Genomic DNA, 23,551 nt, shown 5'->3' with positions numbered 1-23,551 from the left:
GGAACAAACTTCCAGAAAACTGTAAAACAGCTGAAACAGTGGGTGCCTTTAAATCTCAACTTAAAACCCACCTATTTAGAGCTGCTTATGGCTAAATTAGGGCTAGAGAGTGGGTTTTGATGTCTTCGATGTTTTTAATGTTTTTATCTTTTCTTTTTATCTATTAATTTATTTTTATTTTTCTTTCTCACTGTCTATGTTTTAATGATGTACACGATAACAGAAACGTAAGTGAATTTTAAAAGAGCTATATCTAGAGGTTAGAGTCCTTGTCAAACGGCGTTTTGACTAAAGTCCGAAGGGTTGGAGTCCCAGTTGAAGGCGTCTCAACTAAAGTTCTACAGCTTTTTATTTCTCTTACTCACTGTTTATGTTTTAATGATTTAAAGCCCCCCGGAAAATGAGGAGAAGCAGCATTCAGCTTCTATGCACCACAGTCCCAGTTAAACGACGTTTAACTGGGACTCTAAGGACTTCAGTTAAACGACGTTTAACTGGGACTCTAAGGACTTCAGTTAAACGACGTTTAACTGGGACTCTAAGGACTTCAGTTAAACGACGTTTAACTGGGACTCTAAGGACTTCAGTTAAACGACGTTTGACTGAAGTCCTAAAAGGGGTGCAGTTTTTTTTTTTTGTTTTTTGTTTTTTCAAAATCTCTTTCTCTTTCTCATTGTTTATTACATGCTGTTTTTATTTTAATTATGTAAAGCACTTTGAAATGCCTTGCTATTGAAATGTGCTATACAAATAAAATTTGATTGATTGATTGATCAACACCTTTAATAAAACATCTTATAGAGCTGGAGTCAAATAATTAGTGTTTTGTTAAAGATTGAAAAATGTCAAGAAAACAGAAGAGAACTGTCTGTTTCTAAAGGACAGAGACACTTTATCCACCCTTTCAAAGGAGTTGATAAAGAAAACTAACATTAGGACCTTGAAATGGCCTTTTGAAATGTTATAAACTATCCTGGAAATCAAGTCTGTGCCAGTTAACCAGCTGGTTCAAATGAACAAAGAAAAAGTCATCAGTGTTGCTGCTATGAAGACAGTTTAAAAATTACACATGTAACCATTCAGCAGCATATATATTAGCTTCTTTCCAGTCTTTTTGAAATGCCATCAATCAGATCTAATATTAAAAGCAGGGCATATTCTCTATCTGTGACACAGGTGGCCTGTATTCAACAGAAGATGTATAGGAAGAAGAGCAGAGAGAGAAATCCGAGACAAGTAGCAAAGCTTTTTATAATTTACTGTAGGTGCTTTCAAACGTAAAGACAAATTGAGATAATTGTCCAATTCTGGGATTAATAAATCACGTCTTTTCTAATCTTAATAAAGGTAAAACTGCCGTCCTTGAAGTATTTTAGATTTAGCTCTGATCCTGAGAATTGATCCAAATGCCAGAATTAGGCTTTATCAATACATTCCTTATTGATTTTCAGATAAGATTAATGCACTTTACAGTTCACAACAAAAATGAAAAATCAAGTGAATGAATCATCTGATTAAAAAAAGACACAATTCTGTTGGGTTTGTGCATTAAGAGCAGTTTAGCTGCAGAATGATCTCGCTCTCTGAGCCCCAATGTCCTTCCAACATGTTGAATCGGCTGCACTCAGCATGCTGAAAGGACGAGAGCATCGGCTGAAAAAACGTCAACAGGACTCTGAGAAAACAAAGGCGACAGACATCCACAGACGTTACCGACAGCTGAGTGTTTCTGCGGCAGAGTTCATTACCCCATCCTGTGGCTTGCTAGCTTTGTTTAGGTTTCTGTGTGTGTGTACAGTCACACACACACACATGCCACAGGATGTCAGGTGGTCCAGCCATCATTGTCTTCCCACCTGTAGGACATTGTCAAAAGCACAAAGACGGACGCAGTACGTGTCAGGCCCCCGTCAGCTTCTGTTTGAATCAGAATTACTCCAATCCTCTGAAGGATTGGAGTAATTCACATCTGAGCAGAAAGAGGCGGAGGGTTATTCATCGAAGCTCGGTTAGTGTCAGCTGGGTTCAGTTTAACAGTTTGTCTCTGAACGAACAAACATATTTTTTGAGTCTTCATAAGAGAGCAGTGGCCGCAGGGCGTTGAAATGCTTTTGTTGCATTGAATTGTAGATTAAAGGATTCTCCCAGTCTGCTTATTAGTTTATGTAACCTTCTACCTAAGGTCAGCGGTGAAGTTTCTAAAGGACACACATGAGGAGGATTTCAAAGAGTAAAACAATGAGCCAGTATCTGTACCTGGGGCTGAGCAGCACTCAGCGTCTCGACTATTAACCAGACTGATGTTTGCCATAAAGCGGGGCCTCTCCCTCACTGCCCTGTGAGGTCACAGCACCTGTTCTTGATAATTGTTGACAGGTGATGTAAAGCCTCTGCTTGTTTTCCATGGCGTAAAGTGGAGGTCCCCCGGCTTCCTTCAGCAAGCAGCCTGGAAATTCAAGGTGCTTGTTTAGCAGCAAGTAGGAGTGTGATATGTTTATTCTAAGCTCTCTATATTTGAAAGAAATTAACTGAGCTCTATATGTAGCCTGAAAAAAAAACCCTATTAATATGTTTACGTATAGGTGCATTTATTTCCATTGACTATATATCTGCGCAAACTGTTATTGCAAAAGTAAATTTGCTTAATGGAAACATGAAAGATGCGTTTTTTCCTGTGAGCTCTGCAGCCCCCGCCCTGCAGAGGGCCCACCTCCTGACAGGCACACAAATGGGATACCGTACTCTGAGGTATCCTGCAAGGAGGTGTTACTGTAAGCAGAACAGTTTGACTTACTCATGCTCAGAGCAAACAAGACATGTCAAACACAAAAGGAGTCAGAAAAGAAAGAAAAACATCTTTTCTTTGTGGGAACAGGCAGACAAAACAACCTCTTCACACCTGAGTCCGTCCTTTGTTGGGAGTTCTTCCCGTTCGTTGTCATCAGGTGTTATCTGTACTATCAAGTCAACATAAAAAGATCGATTCATGTTCTGCTTTTACCCAGGTTGGTTTTGAACTACTTGGCTCCAGATCTCTTTGTCTGAATCCAGTGATAAAGTCATTTCTCATCTTTTTCTTCCAATGGTTGTTTAAACGCAACTTTGAAGAGGCTCTCACCGATAAGCAGCTGGAAAACTTGTCTTTATAGTGAGGATATGCTTACATTGAAGAATCCAGACCCATTTCCCCTGCTGCACTCATTGTCTCTACATCTGATTTGTGTGTTTGGTCTGTTACCAGCACTATCTGCAAAGCTCAAGCACAATCTTGGGTCATATTTATCTTTTATATTCCATAAAATAAAAGATCGACTACAAAATGCATGAAAAGACAGGATGTGTGTTCAGCCTTAAGCTCATTTAATTTCAATTCACTATATTTATACATTTTCAAATTACAACAAATGTCATTTTTATAAAAAACAGGTGAAATACATTAATTATAGAGTTAGAATTTCTCCAGATTCAGTTCAACACCAACCCATGTTATGGCAATAAGTTAATATTTTTTTGATACGTGGAAAATGAGCTGCTTCAAAAATGTGCTGATTGCTAAGTCACAATCAAAGGGCACTGCGCCGTTGCCTAGCAACCTGAGTGGAACTCCAGAAATCTTGGTCAGCTGGTTTTACCGGCGTATGCGCTGTACAATGGCTGCTGGAAAAGACAAATGCTCTACTGTTGATTTACCATCCAGAAACCATTTGCTGTATTCTTGTTGGTTGTGCAGGAGGATCTACTGATGCTTTTCAAAGGTGTATAGTTGCATAATTGTGCATCTGTTTGCACCGTTTTCACATGTGAGTGTTAACGTTAAGTTGGGAAATTTGAACAGATCTGAAGTCAGGCAGAACTAACCAGACCAAAACCTCATCACCCAATAATGATTATCTGCAGAATGAACATGTTTTGTTCAGACATCCTAACTAGTTCAAGGAAGCATCAGTCACCTTTAAGTTCAGTTCAGATCTGTTCAATTTAGCTGTGCCTTACAGCAGGTTTGTAAGAGAACAATATGGGAGTGTCATTATCTCTTTCAAACATGCTTTTATTTTTCATTAAAATGCAGCTTTTTTGTTTGCTATTATTTAAAAAACACAAAATTAGAATAGCAATTTGCCTTCCACCTAAAAACAATGCATGCTCTTAAAAGTTCAGGCAACTAAATCTACCTAAAGAGGCCTGTAGTGTATGAAACCTGTTAGGGATTAATGAGCTAACCGGTATGTTCAAGCTAAATTTGAATATAATAAGCTAAACAATGTCCCATCTTCAACACAATTCAAATATGACCAGACAACTTGAGACGCCCGTGAATAAAAAGGTCTGTTGATGTCCGGTGTTTGCACGAGAACTTTTATATCCAAACTTCACATTTCATGGCATTTAAAGAGCCTTTCCTGCTCCGACTGTGGGAGTGTTGGAACGGAAATCACACTCCAGTTACTGTAAGTTAAAAGATTCGGGCCCCGAGGAGTCCCACGCTCTTATCTGAGCAGGATACTCTGCAGACGGCCCACCTCTCTAAGGCTTCTCCAGGACGACATCAGTTTGACTCATTTTTATCCTCAACATGTGTCAAAATTTAACAAGACCCTTTGTATTTTAAGATTGGTCTATTCCTGCCAGATGCCTTTCATCTGTCCAAAAAAACCCGACATTTGTCCTTACTGGTCTTTCCCCAGAAAAAAGGTTTAATGGTCATGATGATTTACACAGAGGCTCTCCTTTCTTTTTTCTCTCCTCTTTTACAGTCGGTCATTTTCATAAGGGATTATAATACTCTTGGACAGGAGGTATCTGGATATATAGACTACACCCACAGGCTCAAGACACAAGATTTTGAACCATATTTCTGTGGAAAGAAAAGGCTCATGCCAGGACCCTCAGATTTATGGTAAGTCTTATTTTATTGTAATATCTCCTTTTTAAGTTTGGTCGGATGTCGAGTCGGGTCAGGGTGCGCAGGATGTTCAGCAGGAGTTTTTTTTTTTGTTTGTTTGTTTCCTGTTAATTAGAAGTAACAAAAAATATCACTAATCAGAATTCCTTTATTATCATTGTGGCAGGAATTTAACCAAATATAAAAGAAATGTAGGTGATCTGAACATACTGATAAAAACAATAAAAGCATAAAAGGATGTCCGATCCGCTGTGTCTGTGCGCCACCATGGGAGACGTTGTTAATTAATGGAAGAAATTACATTTTTTCTAATCACATATCCAGATATTTTTAAACATTATTTTCACCCTGAACTCTTTTCCACATTTTGTCGTGTTATAACCACAAATTTTAATGCATTTTATTTCAATCTTATGCTGCAGACCAACACAAATTAAATCTTTGACTAGGCCATTTTAACTCAAAATGCTTCGATTAAAACCTTGCCATCGTAGCTTTGGTTTTATTTTTATTTTCTTGTCCTACTGGAAGGGAAACGTCTGCTCCAGGCTCGAGTGCTATGCAGTTTTTTAGTTTGCATCCCCACAGCATGATGCTGCTGCCACCATGTCCCACCATAGGGAAGGTGCATTACTTTCTGCAGAACATCTTTTTGGCCAAAGAGTTAAATTTTGATCGCTTATTGCAGCACCTTCTTCCTTGTGTGTGGATTTTATTTAGGGACATCAGAGGGGCTGAATACAAATGCATGCCACACCTTTCAGATTTTTACTTGAATGTATTTTTTATTGCATCATTTTGATTTGTCTTTGTAATTATCTGCTACCTTGTGTTGATATATCACATGCAGTTTCAGTGGAATACATTGAGGTTCAGGAAAAGGGTCAAAGGTCATTCCAAATTCATCTTTCCGGTCAACGATTTGACAAAATGACAGTTGATTTACATTAAAAAAAAATTCTGCAGCTGATGTTTTACAAAAGCATTTTATTATTCTGCTTCTTCAGTGAGAAAAGATAACTGCACTTTCTAAAACCGGTTGAGGAGAAGACTGTTTGTGTTAGCTAGCGCTGGATGAGGTTTCAGCAGCACGAGGCTCCATCAGCTGCTGCTAATTAACTCCACTTCTGTATCTGTATATCTGTGAAACTCTGAGCACAGGGTTGCACGGCATTCAGAGCCAGTTGCACAGTTTCAGCACAATCCGCAGATGAACTTCTGAACTCACAGGTGTAAGCTAAAATCCTCTCCGTATCCCTCGCTCAGACATTTTTATATCTTTATAATTCTCGTTCTATCATCGGCCCTGTGTACACAGACGGCTGTCAGCAAATCACCGCAGCCAAAACCATTCCCACATTCCTCATACTCGTGCACAGTAACATGTTACCAACATGTCAGATATGTGTGAGAAATCCCAAAAGGACAAACACAACTGGCCAAAGGTGGGAATGACTGTTAATAGATAATTTAGTTAGGAGTTCAGCCAAATGGCAGACAACCCGTCTAACCCCGCTGACAGACGGGTAGAACAGCCTAAAAGGTTCAAATGAAGGCATATGTAGAATTTAACCTTCAGAGAAGCTCTATTACAAAAAGTATCTCAATTACACATAAGCTGTTTGCTCAATACTAAACAGAAGAATCAGAAAATTGAGAAACTACTTGTACACCCACAGCTAAGGGCTGTTTAGAGAACTTCTCTTAATGGAAGCATGCCAGTCTTGAAAAAAACCTTTGGTGCAGGATGAGCAATGGAAACACTTCTTCACATCACACAAGTCACATGATCAACAAGCAGATGTTGCTACTGGCGCAAACCATGAAGAACAAGACGACAATCGGCGTTATAATTTTTACTGAGTTATCACAAGAACAATCTTATTCTCGTGTGATTTTAGTCGCGTTTCTTATTTCATGAAAACATCGAAACTGCAAAATTGTGTTTGTTGGACATCAGCAAAATATTGACAAAGTTTTGCACACATTTGTAATGGAAACACGTCGACTGCCAACAACTGCAGCCCTTCTCAGATTGTTTGGTGCTGATCTCATTTAGGCCAGTTGATGCTTATTGAGATCATGTTCATGTTTATGCAGCTAGCAGATGCTTTTAGCAACTTACAAATGAATTAAGACAAAACAATGCAGCTCATGTCCCGTGATCAAACCAGAACAGCTCTATCTGACCTCATCTCTTGGAACAAGAAGGTTCAGGTTCGAATCCCAGCTTGGGGTCTTTCTGGATGTGTGGTTTCTCTCTGGGTACTCCAGCTTCTTCCCACAGTCCACAAAAATGACTGTGGGTGTGTGTGCACCCATGGTGGTTTGTCCTGTGATGGATGGTTGATAGTTCCTTTTAAAAATTTAGAACAACATAACTGAAAGTACGCAAACACAACATGGTGAAAGGGTAAAATGAGTGGCACCGATCTGAATCCTGACTTGATTAACAGTTTTCAGAAACATGATGTTGCAGCAGACGTCACGCCGTCCCAACTTTACTGTCTGTGCTAGAAATCCCACCAGTGCAGCTGTTTCTAAGGTTTCTTACACATATACAACATTCAAATGCCAACAGTGTCACCACCTACTGGTAGATACTAGATATTTCAGTATTTGTCAAAATTTTAAGTTACAGATGAAAATATATAATATTACATCCATATATGTTCAAAATAAAATAGTGAAAGTCAGTATTATAATGGATACATTTGTGGATCAACACATTGTGTACGAGGGCATCAGAAATCAGCAGTTCAGTATTTTGGCTGCAGAAACGTTTCTGTTCTGTAAATATTAACAGAAAGTTTCTGTTTACTGTTGATTAAAAACAGCAATTTATTCTCTTATTTCATCGCCCCTTTCAGATTCTCAGCTCATTTAGTTTGAAAGCTGCCAGAGGTGATGTCATTTTGCAACAGCTTCTAGACAGAACCGGTCCAAAATCCTCCAGCTGAAAGCTAATCACTCAGAACTAATTTTATTGCAACATCAATTACTTTCAGCAGCTTAATGACCAACTAAACAAAAAACATTAATGAAAGAAACAAAGTATTTCAGATGAAAGAAGATGTGCTAGTAAAAAAAAATGTCCTGTTTTGCTTGGGTTGATTGTTTTGTTTGGTTATCTGTGGAGATGGACACCAACTCCCCATCCAAGTTTGCAAGGATGGAAAAAGTTTTTCATTCTATGAGTCAACCTTTCTTCAAAAACACTTACTGTGTTGAGACAAGTTGACTGAATGGATTAATGTGTCTGTCTCCCTTTGGGTAAAAGTTCTTGGGTGTTTTTGGCTCTATTTATATTAAAGTTAAAACAAAAATATGGGATATCTTGTCCCTCAAGCGAACTGGATCTTCTCCAGGGTTTCCTGAAGAAGTCAATGCCTGAAGAAACAAAATTCACTAACATCTTAATAAAATCTTAGACAATGTTACCATTCCATGCGTGCAGATTGCTCCATCCTGGGGGCACAAAGGAGCATTATCGCAGGTCCTTCCTCACAGCAGCAGTAAGATTTTATATGTTTGCATTCTTGCTGTCTTCCATAGTTTGTCCATTTCTTTCGTTGATTTCTATACAGACATGCATTCACAGTCTGCACATTTTTTAACTGATCCTACTCTGTTGCCCAGTTCTTTGAATCTGAGCGTATTATTCGTAATAACTATGGCATTTTCTTCTGTTGTAAATTTAGCCTCACAGTCTCTTTTATATTTACGTGAACATACATGCTCCTGGTACACCTGAATTTCCCTACTGAGGGAGAATAAAGGACATTTCTGCTGTATTCAGGGCTGCAGCTCAGTACTTTCTGAGGTTTACTCTCTCACCTCCAGGGTTTTCAATTTATTAATAGCTGTCAAATATGAAAATGCCAACTCATTCTGAGTTGGACACCCTGGATTTAGTCAGTCGTTTATTTTGTAATATTTGGAGTCTTTATTAAAACACTGCATTGTGGATAAAGTTTTACACCCGACTGAAAGATAAAAAAATAGTGTGATGGACTGTTTTATTTATCAGTTTCTCACCTTGTGTTCATCCCAAACACCCATCTTGTGGCCCTGAACTCTTCCTCCTCCCCAACAACCCGTAGATGTGAGTCACTGGACGACTATGCCTGGAGGTACAACCGACTCCCTAATGATGCTTTTATGAGGCTTCCCCCCTCATCAGGTCTCCCTTCCCTCCCATTGGGGTGACACATGCCTTCACACGCCGCCTCGATCTCCAGCTTTCAAAACCCGACTTGATCAGACTTACACATCTCTCGCTCCGTCTTTATTTTTTAAATTCTTGTAGCTCATGTGTCATTCTCCGCTATCTGTTCTTCCTCCTTTCCTCCTCCTCCCGTCTCAGCCTCCCCCCGTGACTTTTTTGGTCTCTGTCGGGAACAATAACACACAGTGTGGTTGCCGCTAAGAGGGAGCAGATGCTGGAGCTGCTGCCCACTCGGTGCACTAAACCTCCCACCGCAGGACTCTGAATCCCGTCCCTCCAACTCCTCCTCCTCCTCCTCCTCCTCCACAGCCACAAAGAGCACAGAGCAGTGACACCAGCGCCAGCTCCGGCCTACACATCCCACCTCCATCAAGAAAGGGTGGATAGGTTCATGTCTCAATTCTACTTCCTCTTTTGACATTAAAATTTATATCTAATATCTTAAAAATGTTTTCTTTTTTTTTTGCTCCATAATATATGATGGATTCTCACTAGTAGTTCCAGTTCTGGATCTATGATACGCAGCTGAAACCAGATATTAACATCGATGGAAAAAACATATGATTTTCCTCAATGTTTGATATTAAATCAGACTAAAACCTTTTCTGCTTTGAGTCATTTAGGATTAACAGTTTTTTATATTTTCTGAATGACATAATAATATGAGTTTATCTTTCAATTTAAAGTGTAAAGAGATGTTGGGAAAGCCCAGATGATGATGTCGTCACTTTGTAAGCATCTGTCAGGTTAATTGACTAAATTTAAGCTCAACTGTAGGCCCATGGGACAGAGGTGCGGTTTGGTTAGGGTGGAGCTACTGGCATCACACAGTTCAGTGATTGGGGGACAGAAAAATGTCATTGCTTATCACTGACATGCAGGAGACAAATTGTTGCTACTTGTTTGTCGTCCCACTAGCACAGTGCTTCTCAATTCCAGTCCTCAGGCCTCCTGCTCTGCATGTTTTAGATGTGCCTGTATTTCACAACAGCTGATCTAAATGATTGTATTACCTCTTCTGCTGGCATCAAGTGCTGCAGAAGCTTGTTAATCGCCCATAGATTCAATCCAGGTGTGTGGCAGTAGGGAAACACCTAAAACATGCAGGGCAGGGGGGCCTGAGGACCGGAATTGAGAAGCACTGCACTAGCATGACACAACGTTAAGCATTTGGATTGCTGGTGGTGGAAATGCTCTCCTGAACAAGACTCTAAAATACTGAGTGTCTGCACATCCTTAAAAAACTTTAAATTCATGCATCTAAAATTAAGGCCTTAAAATGTCTTACATTCATTAGGAGAATTAAAATATGACCTTAGATGTATTAATCACAGGTCTTCAATTTTGTTGTGGCAAAACTAATTAATCATTTCCTTGTTTTTCTCATGGACTTTTCTGACATTGAAACTTTTAAGTCACACAGACATTTTTGTTGATTTCTGTGACCCATGATAATTAGCTAGCTAGCTTTTTGCATCTCTCATGGGTAAGTGCAAATTTGCAGTTTGCGGGATGACGTTCATCTTTGCCACTGGTTCACTTCTGTTGCCAAACCATGCAATGCAGCATTGAGTCTGTGCAAAAAAAATGACGCTACTACAATATGAAATATGCAATTTTCTTTGTACATTTCTGTTGAGATACCGGTCTTAAATTTATTTCATAATGGTCTTAAAAAGTCTCAAATTTGAGTTGATGAAACCTGCAGAAACCATAAAATAGCCTGCTGAGCTGCAGCGGCCCATGCCGTACCGCTCAGTGGAAACAAAGCATAACCAAACTCTCCAAGCTCGTAGCGTTCCTTAAACAAGTCAAACCTTTTCGACCATGTCCTGCTCCAAGTGTTCACTATCATTAGGGCAAACCATTTCCATGTTTGTTACAGCAACAAACTTTGATTTTTTGTAGGTTCAAACTTTTTCTTGGCTGGTCCCAACTTGATCAGTTAAATACTAACTGATCAGAAGTGCGTTGCCAAGGTAACAGGTCAACAACAGAAACCCAGACGTCCCTCTCCCCATCGACACACTCCAGATCATTCTAGGGAAACCAAAGTGTTTTTAAGTTAAAATGTCTTGTTCTACTGACAGATTATTTCACTTTTTGATCTACTTTCTCATGTGAATATGTTAGTATGCTGGAAATAAGAAAACCGTCTTAAAAGTAACTTTTCAGCAAGATCTAGGAACATATTTTAAGTTCCACTGGGACATTATTTCCACTAGTTCTAGTACTTTTTCATCAGTATTAAGAAATTATTGCCTTAAATAAAGTTCTTATGTCTTTTTGAAAAGTCACTTGTTAGCTAGTTTTGGCTTACTTCATATTTGCGTTGAAAGTGGACCAGAATTGCGTGGTGAGATGTATTGTTTTTGCAGTGTGAGGTCCTGAACCATGTCTAATTAACTGCCAGATCTCCAGCTCTGTGCATGCTGCTTCCTGCCACTCCAGATGTGCCTATAGCATCTCTGATGTCTAATGTTCACCAGCAAAGTGACCATCTGTTTGTGCACTGCCTGCTCCCCTCCTCCGGCTCTTTATCTTTCCGTCTCTTTGGTCCCAGTGTTTAGTCAACCCTTGCCTTATCGTTATTATTTCGACAAATGTTTCCGATTTAGCCAACTTATTGAAAAGCTGTTATGTATAATTAAGTTCTGATCGCGCTGCCAACATTGTGCACATTTGACAACAGACAGAGCCGCTGCATGTGAAGGCTCAGCTCGCTCATGCTTGTTCTGGAGCCAAACCCACGTTGCCTCCACGCTCTGCCTCTGCAGTGCACCTGTGCGTCTGGCTTCGTTTTCCGCTATGAAAATATTTGCTCTGCTGTCCCGTTTTATTAAGTTTTAATACAAAAGAGAAGCTGTTCCAGCTCCAGTTGTGATCTGGCGAGCCCGGTTTCAGGTTATCGTGTCCGAGCTTTAACGTGGGGGGTGTTTTTTCGTTTTATCACGGTGCAGATCGCCAACTCCATAAATATTTGTGCTGGTGAGCCGGAACGCATGTCATCTCTGTTAGCCTTCACACATGGCACGCACGTTCTTCACAGGCTGGGTCCTCGGGGTTAAATCATGTTGTACTGTTTGTTCTCAGAGCTGATATGTTTGGATGGATTTATGCAGCGTTCCTCAGCATCAAGGCTTTTCTGTTTGTCATGTTTGTATAATTTGGTCCTGATATCAGAAATTGTTATTTAATAGAAAAGCTTGTAAATGTCAAGGACTGTTATTAATGCATCTTTCCATCAAAGTGTAAACACACATATCCAGACATGATATGTCTTGAAGCCTTGTCATCTGTGTATTTCAAGGCAAACAGCGTTTGACCTTTAACCTCTCTCAGTCAGAGCACCATTAGCCTGCAGAGGGACAGTCGCTACCACCCAGCTGTCTCTCTGCTGTCTGTCCTCAGTGTGTGAACGTACCGCTAATGGATGTCATGAAGGCAGCAGTGGAGTTTCATCTATTCAGAGCCAAACGACAGGAAAAATCAACTGCAGAGACAAATCTCAGTAATGACGAAACATGAATCCGACTATGTTATCCTGTGGTTGGAAGCAGCTGTGTATATTTTAGATATTCTAAATATATATGCAGTTGAAACCATATATTTACATAAACTTCATAAATAAGACATGTAACCCTTTTCCCCTCGGTGTCTGACATTAAATCAAACTAAATGTTTCCGGTTTTATGTCAGGATTGTCAAAATGATTCCTGTTTGCTAAATGTAAAAACTCAGAAGTTTACATACTGTGAATGTGTCTCAAGGTAATGCCTCAAACACAGCACTTCCTTTTAAAGGTTTTTTTTTTACTCTAATGGCCTTTATTAGAAAGTGCTAAGATAGGAAAGTAGGTAATGAGAGTAAGGAAAGACAGACACCAAAGGTCACCAGGCCGGGAATCGAACCTGTGACGGCAGACTAAAGCCTCTTTATGTGGGCTGTGCTTAACTCCTGCACCACAACACTTTCTTGTGTTACATCAGGAGAAGTCCAAAAGAAATCAGGCAACATCTCAGAAACATTCACGTGTCTGGTTCATCGTTCTGCTCCATTCAAGATGGCTGAAGGTCCCATGTGCAGAGACAGGACTGAAATATCCAGCCATCAAGAAGGAGACGGGTTATAGTATGGCTGGACAATATGGCTGAAAAACCATATAAGGATTTTATATCAGTTTCTTCATAATTATTGATTAGGGATTTTTTTTGTTTTGGATATTTGAGATACTGGTGAAGTGACATTTCCTGTTTTATCCAGTTTCCTCTAGAGCTGTTGTAGAGCTCATTCCTTCCTTTCACTCAACCCCACTTTCACATCTAAGCAGTTCAAATTCATTTCACAAATACTTTATTGATCTCAGGGGTAAATTAAATGTTAAAAACTTAGCTCACTGTGAGAGGTGGAGCAGCTGAAGCCGTTCTGGATTGGAGTTCAGTGAAATTACTGAACATTGTATTTGGACATATCATCTATTAATATTGATTGCGTGTCTGTCGCGATATAAATTGTTGTTGATTTGTTGCCCAGCCCCGGGTTTCAGACCCAAGAGAAGAACCTCAGAACCGCCAGAGAAGCTAAACAAGTACAGTACCATCATGGTGGGACAGAGCACTCAGAGAGGAAGAAAGCATTACGCTGACAATATTGGAAGTTAGATTACAATTTGCAAACGCACTAATTCTTGGAGACATATCCAAGAGCTGCATACGACTCCTGAGAATGTCATTCAGTGTTTTAGGCCAAAATCCACAAAACATACAGGTCCAATAATAATAAATATGTCAGTCTTCAGTTCTAACTGAACCTTTTTGTGCAGGTGCTGTTGCTGTAGGGAGGGTTTATATTTTATGAGCCTCAGCGAATGAGTTCTGCTTTTTGTTTGATGCGGTTCTGTTGCCCTCTTCCAGCCGTGGCCTTCAGCTCACAGCAGAGCAGCATCAGGCCTGAGCAGGCGAGAGCGAAGCCGTCAGGATGAGAATCTGAACCTGAAAAAGGCCCTGAATATGAAATGTTGACATCAGAGCTTCAGCTGAAATGGTCTGATGGCATCTTTAACAGTAAGTGTTTTTGTTTTACAGGGTGTCTGTGCATCCTTAAAAAGTATTTAAAATTAAGGCCTTAGAATGTCTTAAATACATTCCTTAAAAAGTAAGTTGGCTTTAAATACATTCACCACAGGTCTTAAATTTGGCATCACTCATATGTAATATGTATATGTAATTTGTCTGCCAGGCAAAAACTGAGACATTTTTGTGTTCCATGACTCAAGGCGGTTGAAGCGACCGGTTACTAGCTGCTAACGTACTGTTGTTAGCTTTTCTGCATCTTTCTATAGATGCAAATTTATTGCCAGTTGACTGGATGATGTTGGACTTTGTTATTGACTCACTTCAACCCATTCGATGCTATACGTTCATTGTGTGGAAGACATCTTGGCATTGCGGGGGTTAAAGCTGTGCAGGAGCTCAAACTGCTGCCAGCAGCCATTATACAGACCCTTAAATCTCACGTTTTGCTATTCTTGATTGTAAAATGAAGAGATAATGTTATTCTAGTTATCATGTATAGTAATTTACTAGATGATGCTACTGATGTAAGGGGGGTGGGTGTAAGAATAAGTTTTATACTTCTGCCCATTCTTTTGAATGTGCAAATATATTTTACTACTGTTCTTCTTTTGCTTGCTTTTGTTTTAAGTTTATTTTCCGGGTTTACAACTTTGTTTATTCTTTTATTAAACTAATTTAATTCAAGCATTATCCCCCAACCATTCTCTAGATTTATTGTTTTTTTTCTGCCTTAAATTTAATTCAAGGTGACATAAAAAAAAGGTCTTAAAAAGTCTTAAATTTGACTTGCAGAGACCCTGTTTTATTCTTAACTTCAGAAATAAACATTGTACAGCGGAGACTAAGATGGTGTTTACTCTGATGAAATATACAATCTACTCTCATAATCCAGCTCCTATTGACGTTCCTCTGGAAAACGAACACCTGGAGATAACAATAGAGCTGAGCACAGTAACTATGGAAAGTGAAAGAGTAGAGCGCACATGTCACACAGTCATGGTAAATGCATCGGGAAGCAGGAACCCATGCTGTGAAAACCGTCACAGTTTCCACCAAATCCAGGTTCTCAGACTTTTACTGGTCCATGTGTCTGGGTGTGGTGCCATCCAGCTGCTCGAGCTTTCTTCGTCACCGACTGGGAAGCTAGCTGCCTTTGCGACCATTCACATAGTACAGTAGGGGAAGTGGGTCCAATAAAACATGTCCAAATAGGAGAGCAACAAAGTCTTTCTTTTTTTTATGTTCAGCCGTAAGAGATCTCACATCTTAAAAATATCTCACATCTCACTCTTGCAAATGTAGGCGGGTCACCGTGGAATAAAAGTGGCTTACCAAAAAAATGTTAATTGTTGCATGGTATTCCTGTAGAAATGGCCCCCGCAGCTCTGTCAGAGCTAATCTAGGAGAACAAGAAGGATGTATACGTCTGAAAGTAAAGGTTCAGACGACATAATTTTCATCTGAGTTTTAAGGGAAAAAAATGGATCGACTTGTGTTTCAGAAGTGGGACAGCAGCAGTCTATTCTGACCAGATCTGTTGGCATCTGGACCAGAATACCAGGCCTCCGGTCTTGTCAAACCTTATAATTTTATGCATCAGTGTATTTCCTTGCATGGTTGCGACTGTTTGGGAGCAGACAGGGAATGTGTTTCCTGGAGAGGAAACTGACGGCTGGCAGGAAGTGCTGACCGATAACTGAAGCACCAGAACCTATTTGTTGTCACATGTTCTGGAATCTGAAGCGTAAGGTAAAGGAAGCTGAACCTTTGGTGCTTCTTCGACCCACTTTGATTGGATTTAGTGAATTATGTGTTGGCCTATAAATAGAAAGGAGGATATCCTCTTTGTTGTGAAACATTATTTTTGCTTTCGGTGCTTAAAGTTCGAACTGAACTTGGAAAGAAATCTTTTCAGTTTTCTGCTCCATCTTCTTGGAATCAGTTGCAGAAATACATAAACTTAAAGGATCTGTTGTCACTAAATGTTTCTAAGGCTGTTCTTACTGATTTTGAGAATGAATCATCTGTCTGTAAATGTTTCCACAGAGGAATCCTTTAATCGATTTATGACAGTGTTAACGTTTTCTGTTTTTGCTGTGAATGTTCTGTAATCTCTGCGCCGCTGCCGGTCTTGGTCAGGGTTCTTTCGCAAGAGATTTTGAATCTCAACGGGGTTTTCTTGGTGAAATAAATGTTAAATAAAAATAAAGTGGATATATGACAAAAAACAAAACACTAATTTTGTGAAGATAGTTTCCATTCAACACCAAAAATGTGTGTATTTTCTCCAGTCGCAGTCCTAAACCTTTCAGAGCAGAAAACCTTCCATCATCGTTAGCATCACCTCAACAAGTTAAAGGAGCAAAACAAAATGGACTTAGGTGGCTACACAATATACATTTAAGTTCCAGTTTCCTAGTAATATCCAATATAACACAAAGTGCAGTGTAAAGTTTGACTGTTTTTATTTATTCATGATAATCTGCTCATTAGAAGTCCTTTTCAAATATTTTCTGGTTGTAATTAAGTATTTTAAATTTAAACCAAATAAGAACCTTGAAGATCAACAGATGTTTTTTCTTTAAGAAGAACAGTGTTTAGGTTTCTAAGTACAGTGTGGTAGGCTTTGGTTCTGAACACAAAGAACTTCATATCAAACCCAACCGAATCCTGAGCAACATGAGAAACACACGACTTTTATAGTGAGGAAGAAAAGACTAAATGATGCAGGAGAGATAATTACAAATCAAGACCAGGTGGGGCAGAACAAGACTGAGTCTACAAATCAAATAAAGTGGCAGCAACGACTGAAAACGAAAGACGTTTAAACTCAACCGGAGCACAACTGAAGCCGACATCAAACCAAAAAATAAAAACAGCAAATTAAACCAAATCTGAGTAACCCAGACTCTCATAAATGAAAACGTCCTGCCTGGAGACCAGAACTGAGCTCAGACCTGACCCATTTTCAGAGCTAATTCAGCAGACCGCTTTGCAAAATATTTATTTACATTTCCTAAAATTGCTTAGTGTGAGGCAGGGAGGTTTTGGAGAGCCGCATGAGTATGTAATGTGTTCCTTGGACCAAATCTTTTCTTGTAATTTGTAGCTATGAAGTTGAATATTTTTCTTGGAGAAAACCTTTTTTATGTCTCAGATGCAGATAAGTATTTATGGACAGGTTTTATTGAGTCACAGCAGATTTTACTTTTTAAATAAACACCACTGCAGCAGACCAAAGAGAGTTTCTGAAATTTAAACCAAGTCGCTTGGAGTTTTTTTTTTTTTTTGTTTGAATACTTGCTAATACTGAAGTGCTAAGCGTAACATCAGAATAATGCTTGGTACCAGAACCCCAACATCGTCATGAGTCCCAGAAAACTGGAAAAAATCCCAGTTTATAATCTTCATTTCTGACATCTGACCTGCAGAGTTTTCCAGTAACAACATAAAGTCAGATTGTTTTTTTAGGGGTTTTCTTCCATAGTTACTTCAATTCAAATTCAAAAATACAAATACAACTGAGCTTAGAAACGCTTTAATTTAAAATCATCTACTGTCGTTTTCAGTGCAACATTTCCCTAAATCAGCCACATAAGCATGTGAAAATAAATAACATGAAATGTTATGTTTGTTCATAACATCTGGATTCTAAGAAATCAGGATTCAAGATCTTCTTTATGCTTAAGTTAAAGGGAATGTTCAGGTTTTTGCAATTTATCCTGTTGGAATGTTTTAACATGTTCCTGCACAAAATATGAACCGTTTCAGAGCAGAGAACAGTAATGCAAATATAAATGTTTTAATGCATTTGTTTATTCCAAATCAGTGTAATAAATTATAACCAGAAGGAGCTTTTTACCTCAGCCTGACCTTCTTTAACATTAATTTACTTTTTTTTAACAAAGTTAAAATAATTTTCAAGACTCGTGTCCTTAGGTTTCTCATTACCTGCCAAGAGGAATGGAGTCCAGGCCCACAGAGGGAACAACGCAGAGTTCAAAACCTGCAGTAATGAGATGTTTTCACCTCCAAACCTGAATCATATTTCATGTCAACAAAGACGGAAGAGCTGCCAATTCCACGGCTGAAGAATGCGAAGCTGAGGTTGTTTCTCAACAAAAGAACAAAAACAAACCTTTCGATCTGAAATCATCACAAAATAGAGAAAAACAGATTTATTAATATTCCTGTCCCTTTAGAAACATCATCTCTGCTCCTGAGGAGCTGGGAGCTGAGCGAGTTGAATCGGATGCTGTGAATTAATCAGTCATTTATTCTGGAATTGAAGCCATTCTTTGGTTTCACTTGCTGATTAGTCACAGCTTCAGCCTGGATTTGGTGCCCTGCACATGGAATTGGAAACAGCTTTTTAACCTCTCGACCTCTGATGAAGAATATCTGACTGACGGCTCATGAATGTTCCCTCAGTGGAGACTACTGCTCCGTGTTTTATTCTCTTCTTCGGGGTTCATCCACCGTTTCTTTCTGATAAATCCTAAAGAGTTGTGCAAAATATATTATTTGCACTGGGACCTTTTTTAAATTTTTTATTCAAATTGGCAGATTTCTCTTCACAAAATCCTATGTCTACCGATACCGATGCATCTTAAAACTCTAAAGCAGAGCTATGTTACAACAGAACGATATGTTCTGTCTCAGTTTGATTCTCTTAAAATTATGTTTTTTGGAATGCACTGCTGTTCAAAAGTCATGTCTTTAGATCGAACTGCACTGGAGCCAGACTTTTTCTTAAATAAATCAGAAAAAATACACCAAACAGAAATGTTTAGACATTTTTGATCTTCAGTTTTATAAAGCTCTGACCTACACATACACAACAACATACTTTCTTTATCCCAGATAACAAATTTAACTGTAAATTTAACAATACAAATGATTAATTAAAGCACTAAATTTTCTCTAATTTTTCTTGGTAATGCCAGTGATGTCCCACTACGTAACTGAAAAATGACAAATTTGCCCACACAGCACAATGCAAAAAATTCACCACATCTAAAGATGTTGTTTTGTACTCCATAAGATCAATAAAATCGTTTTATTAAGCTTCCTTGAGCAAGTTAGGTTAGTTCATAACATTTTTTGCACAAAATCAGATAATGAGATTTTATTCTGCTCAGTTCAGAATGAGCCGTTTTAAGGCGTCTTATCTCTTTAAATTTAAATAAGCTGCTGCTGGCCACGCCCCTTAACGCAACGTTTACACTCATGTGGAAATGGCTGCAAACAGATGCACAATTATACAACCGTACATCTTTGAAAAGCAGAAGTGGAGCCTCCTGCACAACCAACAAGAATTCAGCAAGTGGCTTCTGGATGTTAAGTTAACAACAAAGCACTTGTCTTTTCCAGCAGCCATTGTACAGCGCATGCAGCGGAAAAACCAGCTGACCAATTATGCTGGGAGTCAGCTTGAGTGGCTAGGTAACGGTGCAGTGGGACTGAGTAATCAGGAAGTTTTTGAAACAGCTCATTTTCCAGACACCAAAAACTTTAACCTCTTGCCAAATACTGTCTGGGTGGATTTAAGAGCTTGGGTTGTTTTTAGAAGCATTTGATTACTAAAAGGAAGCACAAAAACATGCAAAATATACTTTTTGTATAATAGGTCCTTCATAAGTATCCACTATGCAATTCACTACTGTGATGGTCAGTTAAGAGAAGAAAATTATTGAAGAGATCTTCATAACCAGCTGGCAGCCATGTTTTCTTCATTTAAAACCTTCCTGAAAGACTCAGTTGTCTTCCCCGTTTCCTTCACAGCTACTACAACTGGAAGACACAGACGTCCACCTCCAACTCCAGCCCCAACTTTGAGGTGATTTATGACGACCCAAACGGACTTCTCTTCAAGAGCAAGAGGGACAAAACGATGCTGAATCCTCGGGTAAGAATTGTGTCTCTGCTGCTTTGCTTCTGGGCCTCAGGCCCCCGTAATCAGACCAGCCACCTGCTGCATGGCTGTTAAAATGTTTCTGGGAAGTAAAAGTTCTTATCAGATCCAGTGTGCTTCCAGGCACACTTTGTCTTTAAAGCCAGTGTTCTATCAAACAGAGCATGTTACAGTGACGGCCCTATGTTATCTCACTGGCCCCTAAGTTTTAGGCACTGAAGCTTTTTAACAAGCTGCAGATATCAGTTGGAGAAGCTGAGAGCGATGAAGGAATCATATTTGCTTTCCACCTGCACACAGAGCGAAGGGTCAAGAGGTCGAGGCAGGTGCTTCCTCCACGCTCTCCTTCAGGCGGAGGCCTCTGCAGAATAATGGCCCACTGGGACGGCTCTTATTTTCCCTCCTGCCTCCCTCTTTGCTGGGGGGTAGGGAAGCAGTTGGTGGGGCCGAACTATTTTGAAATTGCAGACAGAGCTGTGGGGACTGCGTTTTTGAGGCCAAAATGGCAGCACAGTGTTCTAGCTGCGGTCGAGCCCCGCCCCGACCAGCCGTCTATTAAAAACACAAGCGATGGAAGGCGCAGGAAGCCAGGGACATCAAACCACCCGCGTGTCCAGAAACGCAGCGCGGCTCAGCCCTGAAGCGTCCAGATTTTAACCCTCCGTCTGCAGCTTCGTCTTCACAGTTCACACTGCAAAAACACTAAACCTAGACGAGCTCTTTTGGTCTAGTTTCTGGTGCAAATATCTTGGTGCAGTTAAAATAAGACAAAATTAACTTACAAGCAACTTTTCAGTAAGATATAGGAGCTTGTTTTAAGTAATTAATTCCTTCATATTGATAGAGGCGCATTAGCTCCACAGGCAGATTATTTCACTTAAAACAACACTTTTCCCAAGCGTGAAATAATTTCCCATGGGATTAGTAATTTTCATCAAAATCTTTTGTGCTTTTACATCTTACAGAAAGTATACTCATAAGTTAGCATTGTCTAACATACTAGGACACTTTAACTAGAAACAAGACAAAAATAATTGGTGATATTTTGTGTTTTTGAAGTGCAGGCTAAATCCGACCCGCTTTGCTTTTCTGCTTTTGCTAAACCGTGACCGCTTGTTCTGCTGCGGCCAGAAATGTGGGTTTGATGGTGAAGGGCTTCTCTTATCTCTGTGGTTCATTTGGTTTGACTGGAAAAAGGAGCTGAAAGAAAAGTTTTCCTTCGATGATGTGAGCATTAGTGAAACATTTTGGTTTCCCGATCATGTGGAGGTCTGCCGTTTACCAGAGTTCCCGACTCCGGTGATGAAGTCATTTTTAGCCGTCTGTTTCGCCTTTGAACTCGCCTCAGTCATTACGACACCCACAGGAGTGTTTGAGGTAAACGTGTAAATTGGGTGTGATGGTTGACCAATGAATGAGTCCCATGACACAGATGGTCTGAGAGGAAACGCTTCCAGCTGCTTGTGGTTCCACATGGATGGACAGACAGACGGACACATGGATCCCTGCTTATAAAAACCTGAGCTGGTTTTAGGTCAAGACTTTGACTAGGCCATTTTAACACACGGATATGCTTTGATGCAAACCCTTCATAATGGACCTCCTCCTTCCGTTCTTGCAGCTGTGTTTGCCCTAAAAGGCAGTTCTCAGAGCTCTGAGATCCATGAATTAAATACACAAAGCAGCCTTAGCTTTGATACAGTAACCAATAAAGTTATACTAAAAACCTCATCATTAAACCCAACCAAACGCTTTCTCTTTCAGAGATGGTTTTTGGATCAAATCAAAGAAGGGTTTACGCCTCCCGAGTGACTCCGCTGTACTTTCAGCATCTTTTATGTTACGTTCGTCTCTGCTTTCTCCATTGGTTGACTGTATGATGTTTTTATTACCTTTTATTTTTGTTTTTATGATGTAAAGCACTTTGAACTGCGTTGTTGCTGAAATGTGCCATACAAATAAACTTGATTATTTGTGATTACATGTGTTTTACATGTGTTTCTGTAAATCTTGGTTGATTTACAGAAATTGTCTAAATAAGAACATCCTCCAAGCTCATAAAACTCACTGATCTGCTTTGTCCAAATGAAGCCGTGTTGTCTGGTTTCAGTCCAGGTCCAGCGGGACGCTCCTCCAGTCGGACCTCTACGTCCACGTCATGCTGTACGACCGCAGTGTGAGAATGTTCTGACCTGCTGACGCCGACACAGCCGTACAATCTGGCGCTCAGCGCAGAGCTCTGAAAGCCTCTAATTTAGCTGCAGCTGCATCATCATTTACAAACTCTTTCCCTCATATCGTGCATGCCATCAGGGTGGAGGTGCCGCTGCGACAACTTCAAACAGACGATTCCCAGAGGAAGAAATGGACAGACTGGGGTGACAGCCGGAGAGTTTCCTCAAGCTTAAACTGGAACTTAGATATTCTGATGGGTGCAAAGTCTTATTTAGGAGCCAGACTCAGCTCCTCAACCCGACTCGTCCACTGTTGGGGCCAACATGTTTTGGGCTGTTTGTCTAAACAAATTAAAGGCGTAAGAGCTTTGAAAGATGACGGGGGCAGCTCTTATGTCCTCCCCCAGGCTGCGGTAGCTCCAATTGGACTGGAAGAGTGGGTAATGGGCTTAAAGTATTCCTCGTATTCCCAGATGGAGGGACGCTACGCCGGACATCAAAGCTCTCCATCACTCCCATATTAGTCATTGACTGACAGATTTTAATGCACCATAACTCTACAAATAACCCCGTTTGGAAATGTGTTTGAAACTTGAAGAAGTTTAATTTTTGCCATTCATACTGAAACAGATGGAGGGAATCACACCAGTAATATTATCTCTGGCCACAAGATGATAACTTATAACAGGGTTTTTATGATTTCTTCTTCCATGTATTGTTTTCCAAACTGGTCCCCTGCTTTCTTTTTGTGTTTACTTCTGAATACTTTAAGGGAATAAAAGCTTCACAATCAAACCCATAATGATTTTTTTTTATTTGATAAAAACCAAAAAATTATATAAGGGTGTGCATTTTAATCCCCCAAGACAAAATCTAATGCATTTCCTTCAGAATTCACATGATCATCAAACATAGTTCACCTGTTCATAGTTCAGTCTCTGCGTATCTGCAGCCGTCCTGTGAAGTTGCTCACTCCACAAAGCTGCTGAAGACATAACCTAAAAGTCTTGCACCCGTAACTTAAACACAAAATATTGGCTCAGAGGCTTTGAATACCTCAGTTTTTAATGGTGAATTTATGTTCATGCCATCTGCAATTCAAAGTAGCTCGCAAATATGAGCTACTCTGTGTTGGTCAGTTACAATCTTAATGAAATACATAGACGTTTGGGGTTATAAGCTTTTAAAATGTGAAGGCTTGGGAGACTCTGAAAGTTGAAAGATACCATTTTCTGTAATGACGTGAGGAAAATATTT

At 39.7% G+C, this 23,551-nt stretch overlaps 1 protein-coding gene across 1 annotated transcript in view; it reads left to right on the top strand.

Moving 5' to 3' along the window:
- cfap299 (cilia and flagella associated protein 299) overlaps positions 1-22,507 on the top strand; it is a 74,369-nt gene extending 51,862 nt beyond the window's left edge. The window contains exons 4-6 of the mRNA XM_014994655.2: positions 4,755-4,897; positions 19,991-20,114; positions 22,231-22,507. Coding sequence (XP_014850141.2) covers positions 4,755-4,897; positions 19,991-20,114; positions 22,231-22,311 — 348 coding nt within the window. The 3' untranslated portion in view covers positions 22,312-22,507. The remainder of the gene's footprint in view (positions 1-4,754; positions 4,898-19,990; positions 20,115-22,230) is intronic.
- The last annotated feature ends 1,044 nt before the right edge of the window (positions 22,508-23,551 follow it).

This window comes from Poecilia mexicana, unplaced genomic scaffold, assembly GCF_051168715.1.
Source record: "Poecilia mexicana isolate PSO_F unplaced genomic scaffold, ASM5116871v1 scaffold_9, whole genome shotgun sequence".
Lineage (NCBI taxonomy): Eukaryota > Metazoa > Chordata > Actinopteri > Cyprinodontiformes > Poeciliidae > Poecilia > Poecilia mexicana.
Note: the sequence above shows the minus strand (reverse complement) of the source record. Positions and strands in the feature narration are given on the sequence as shown.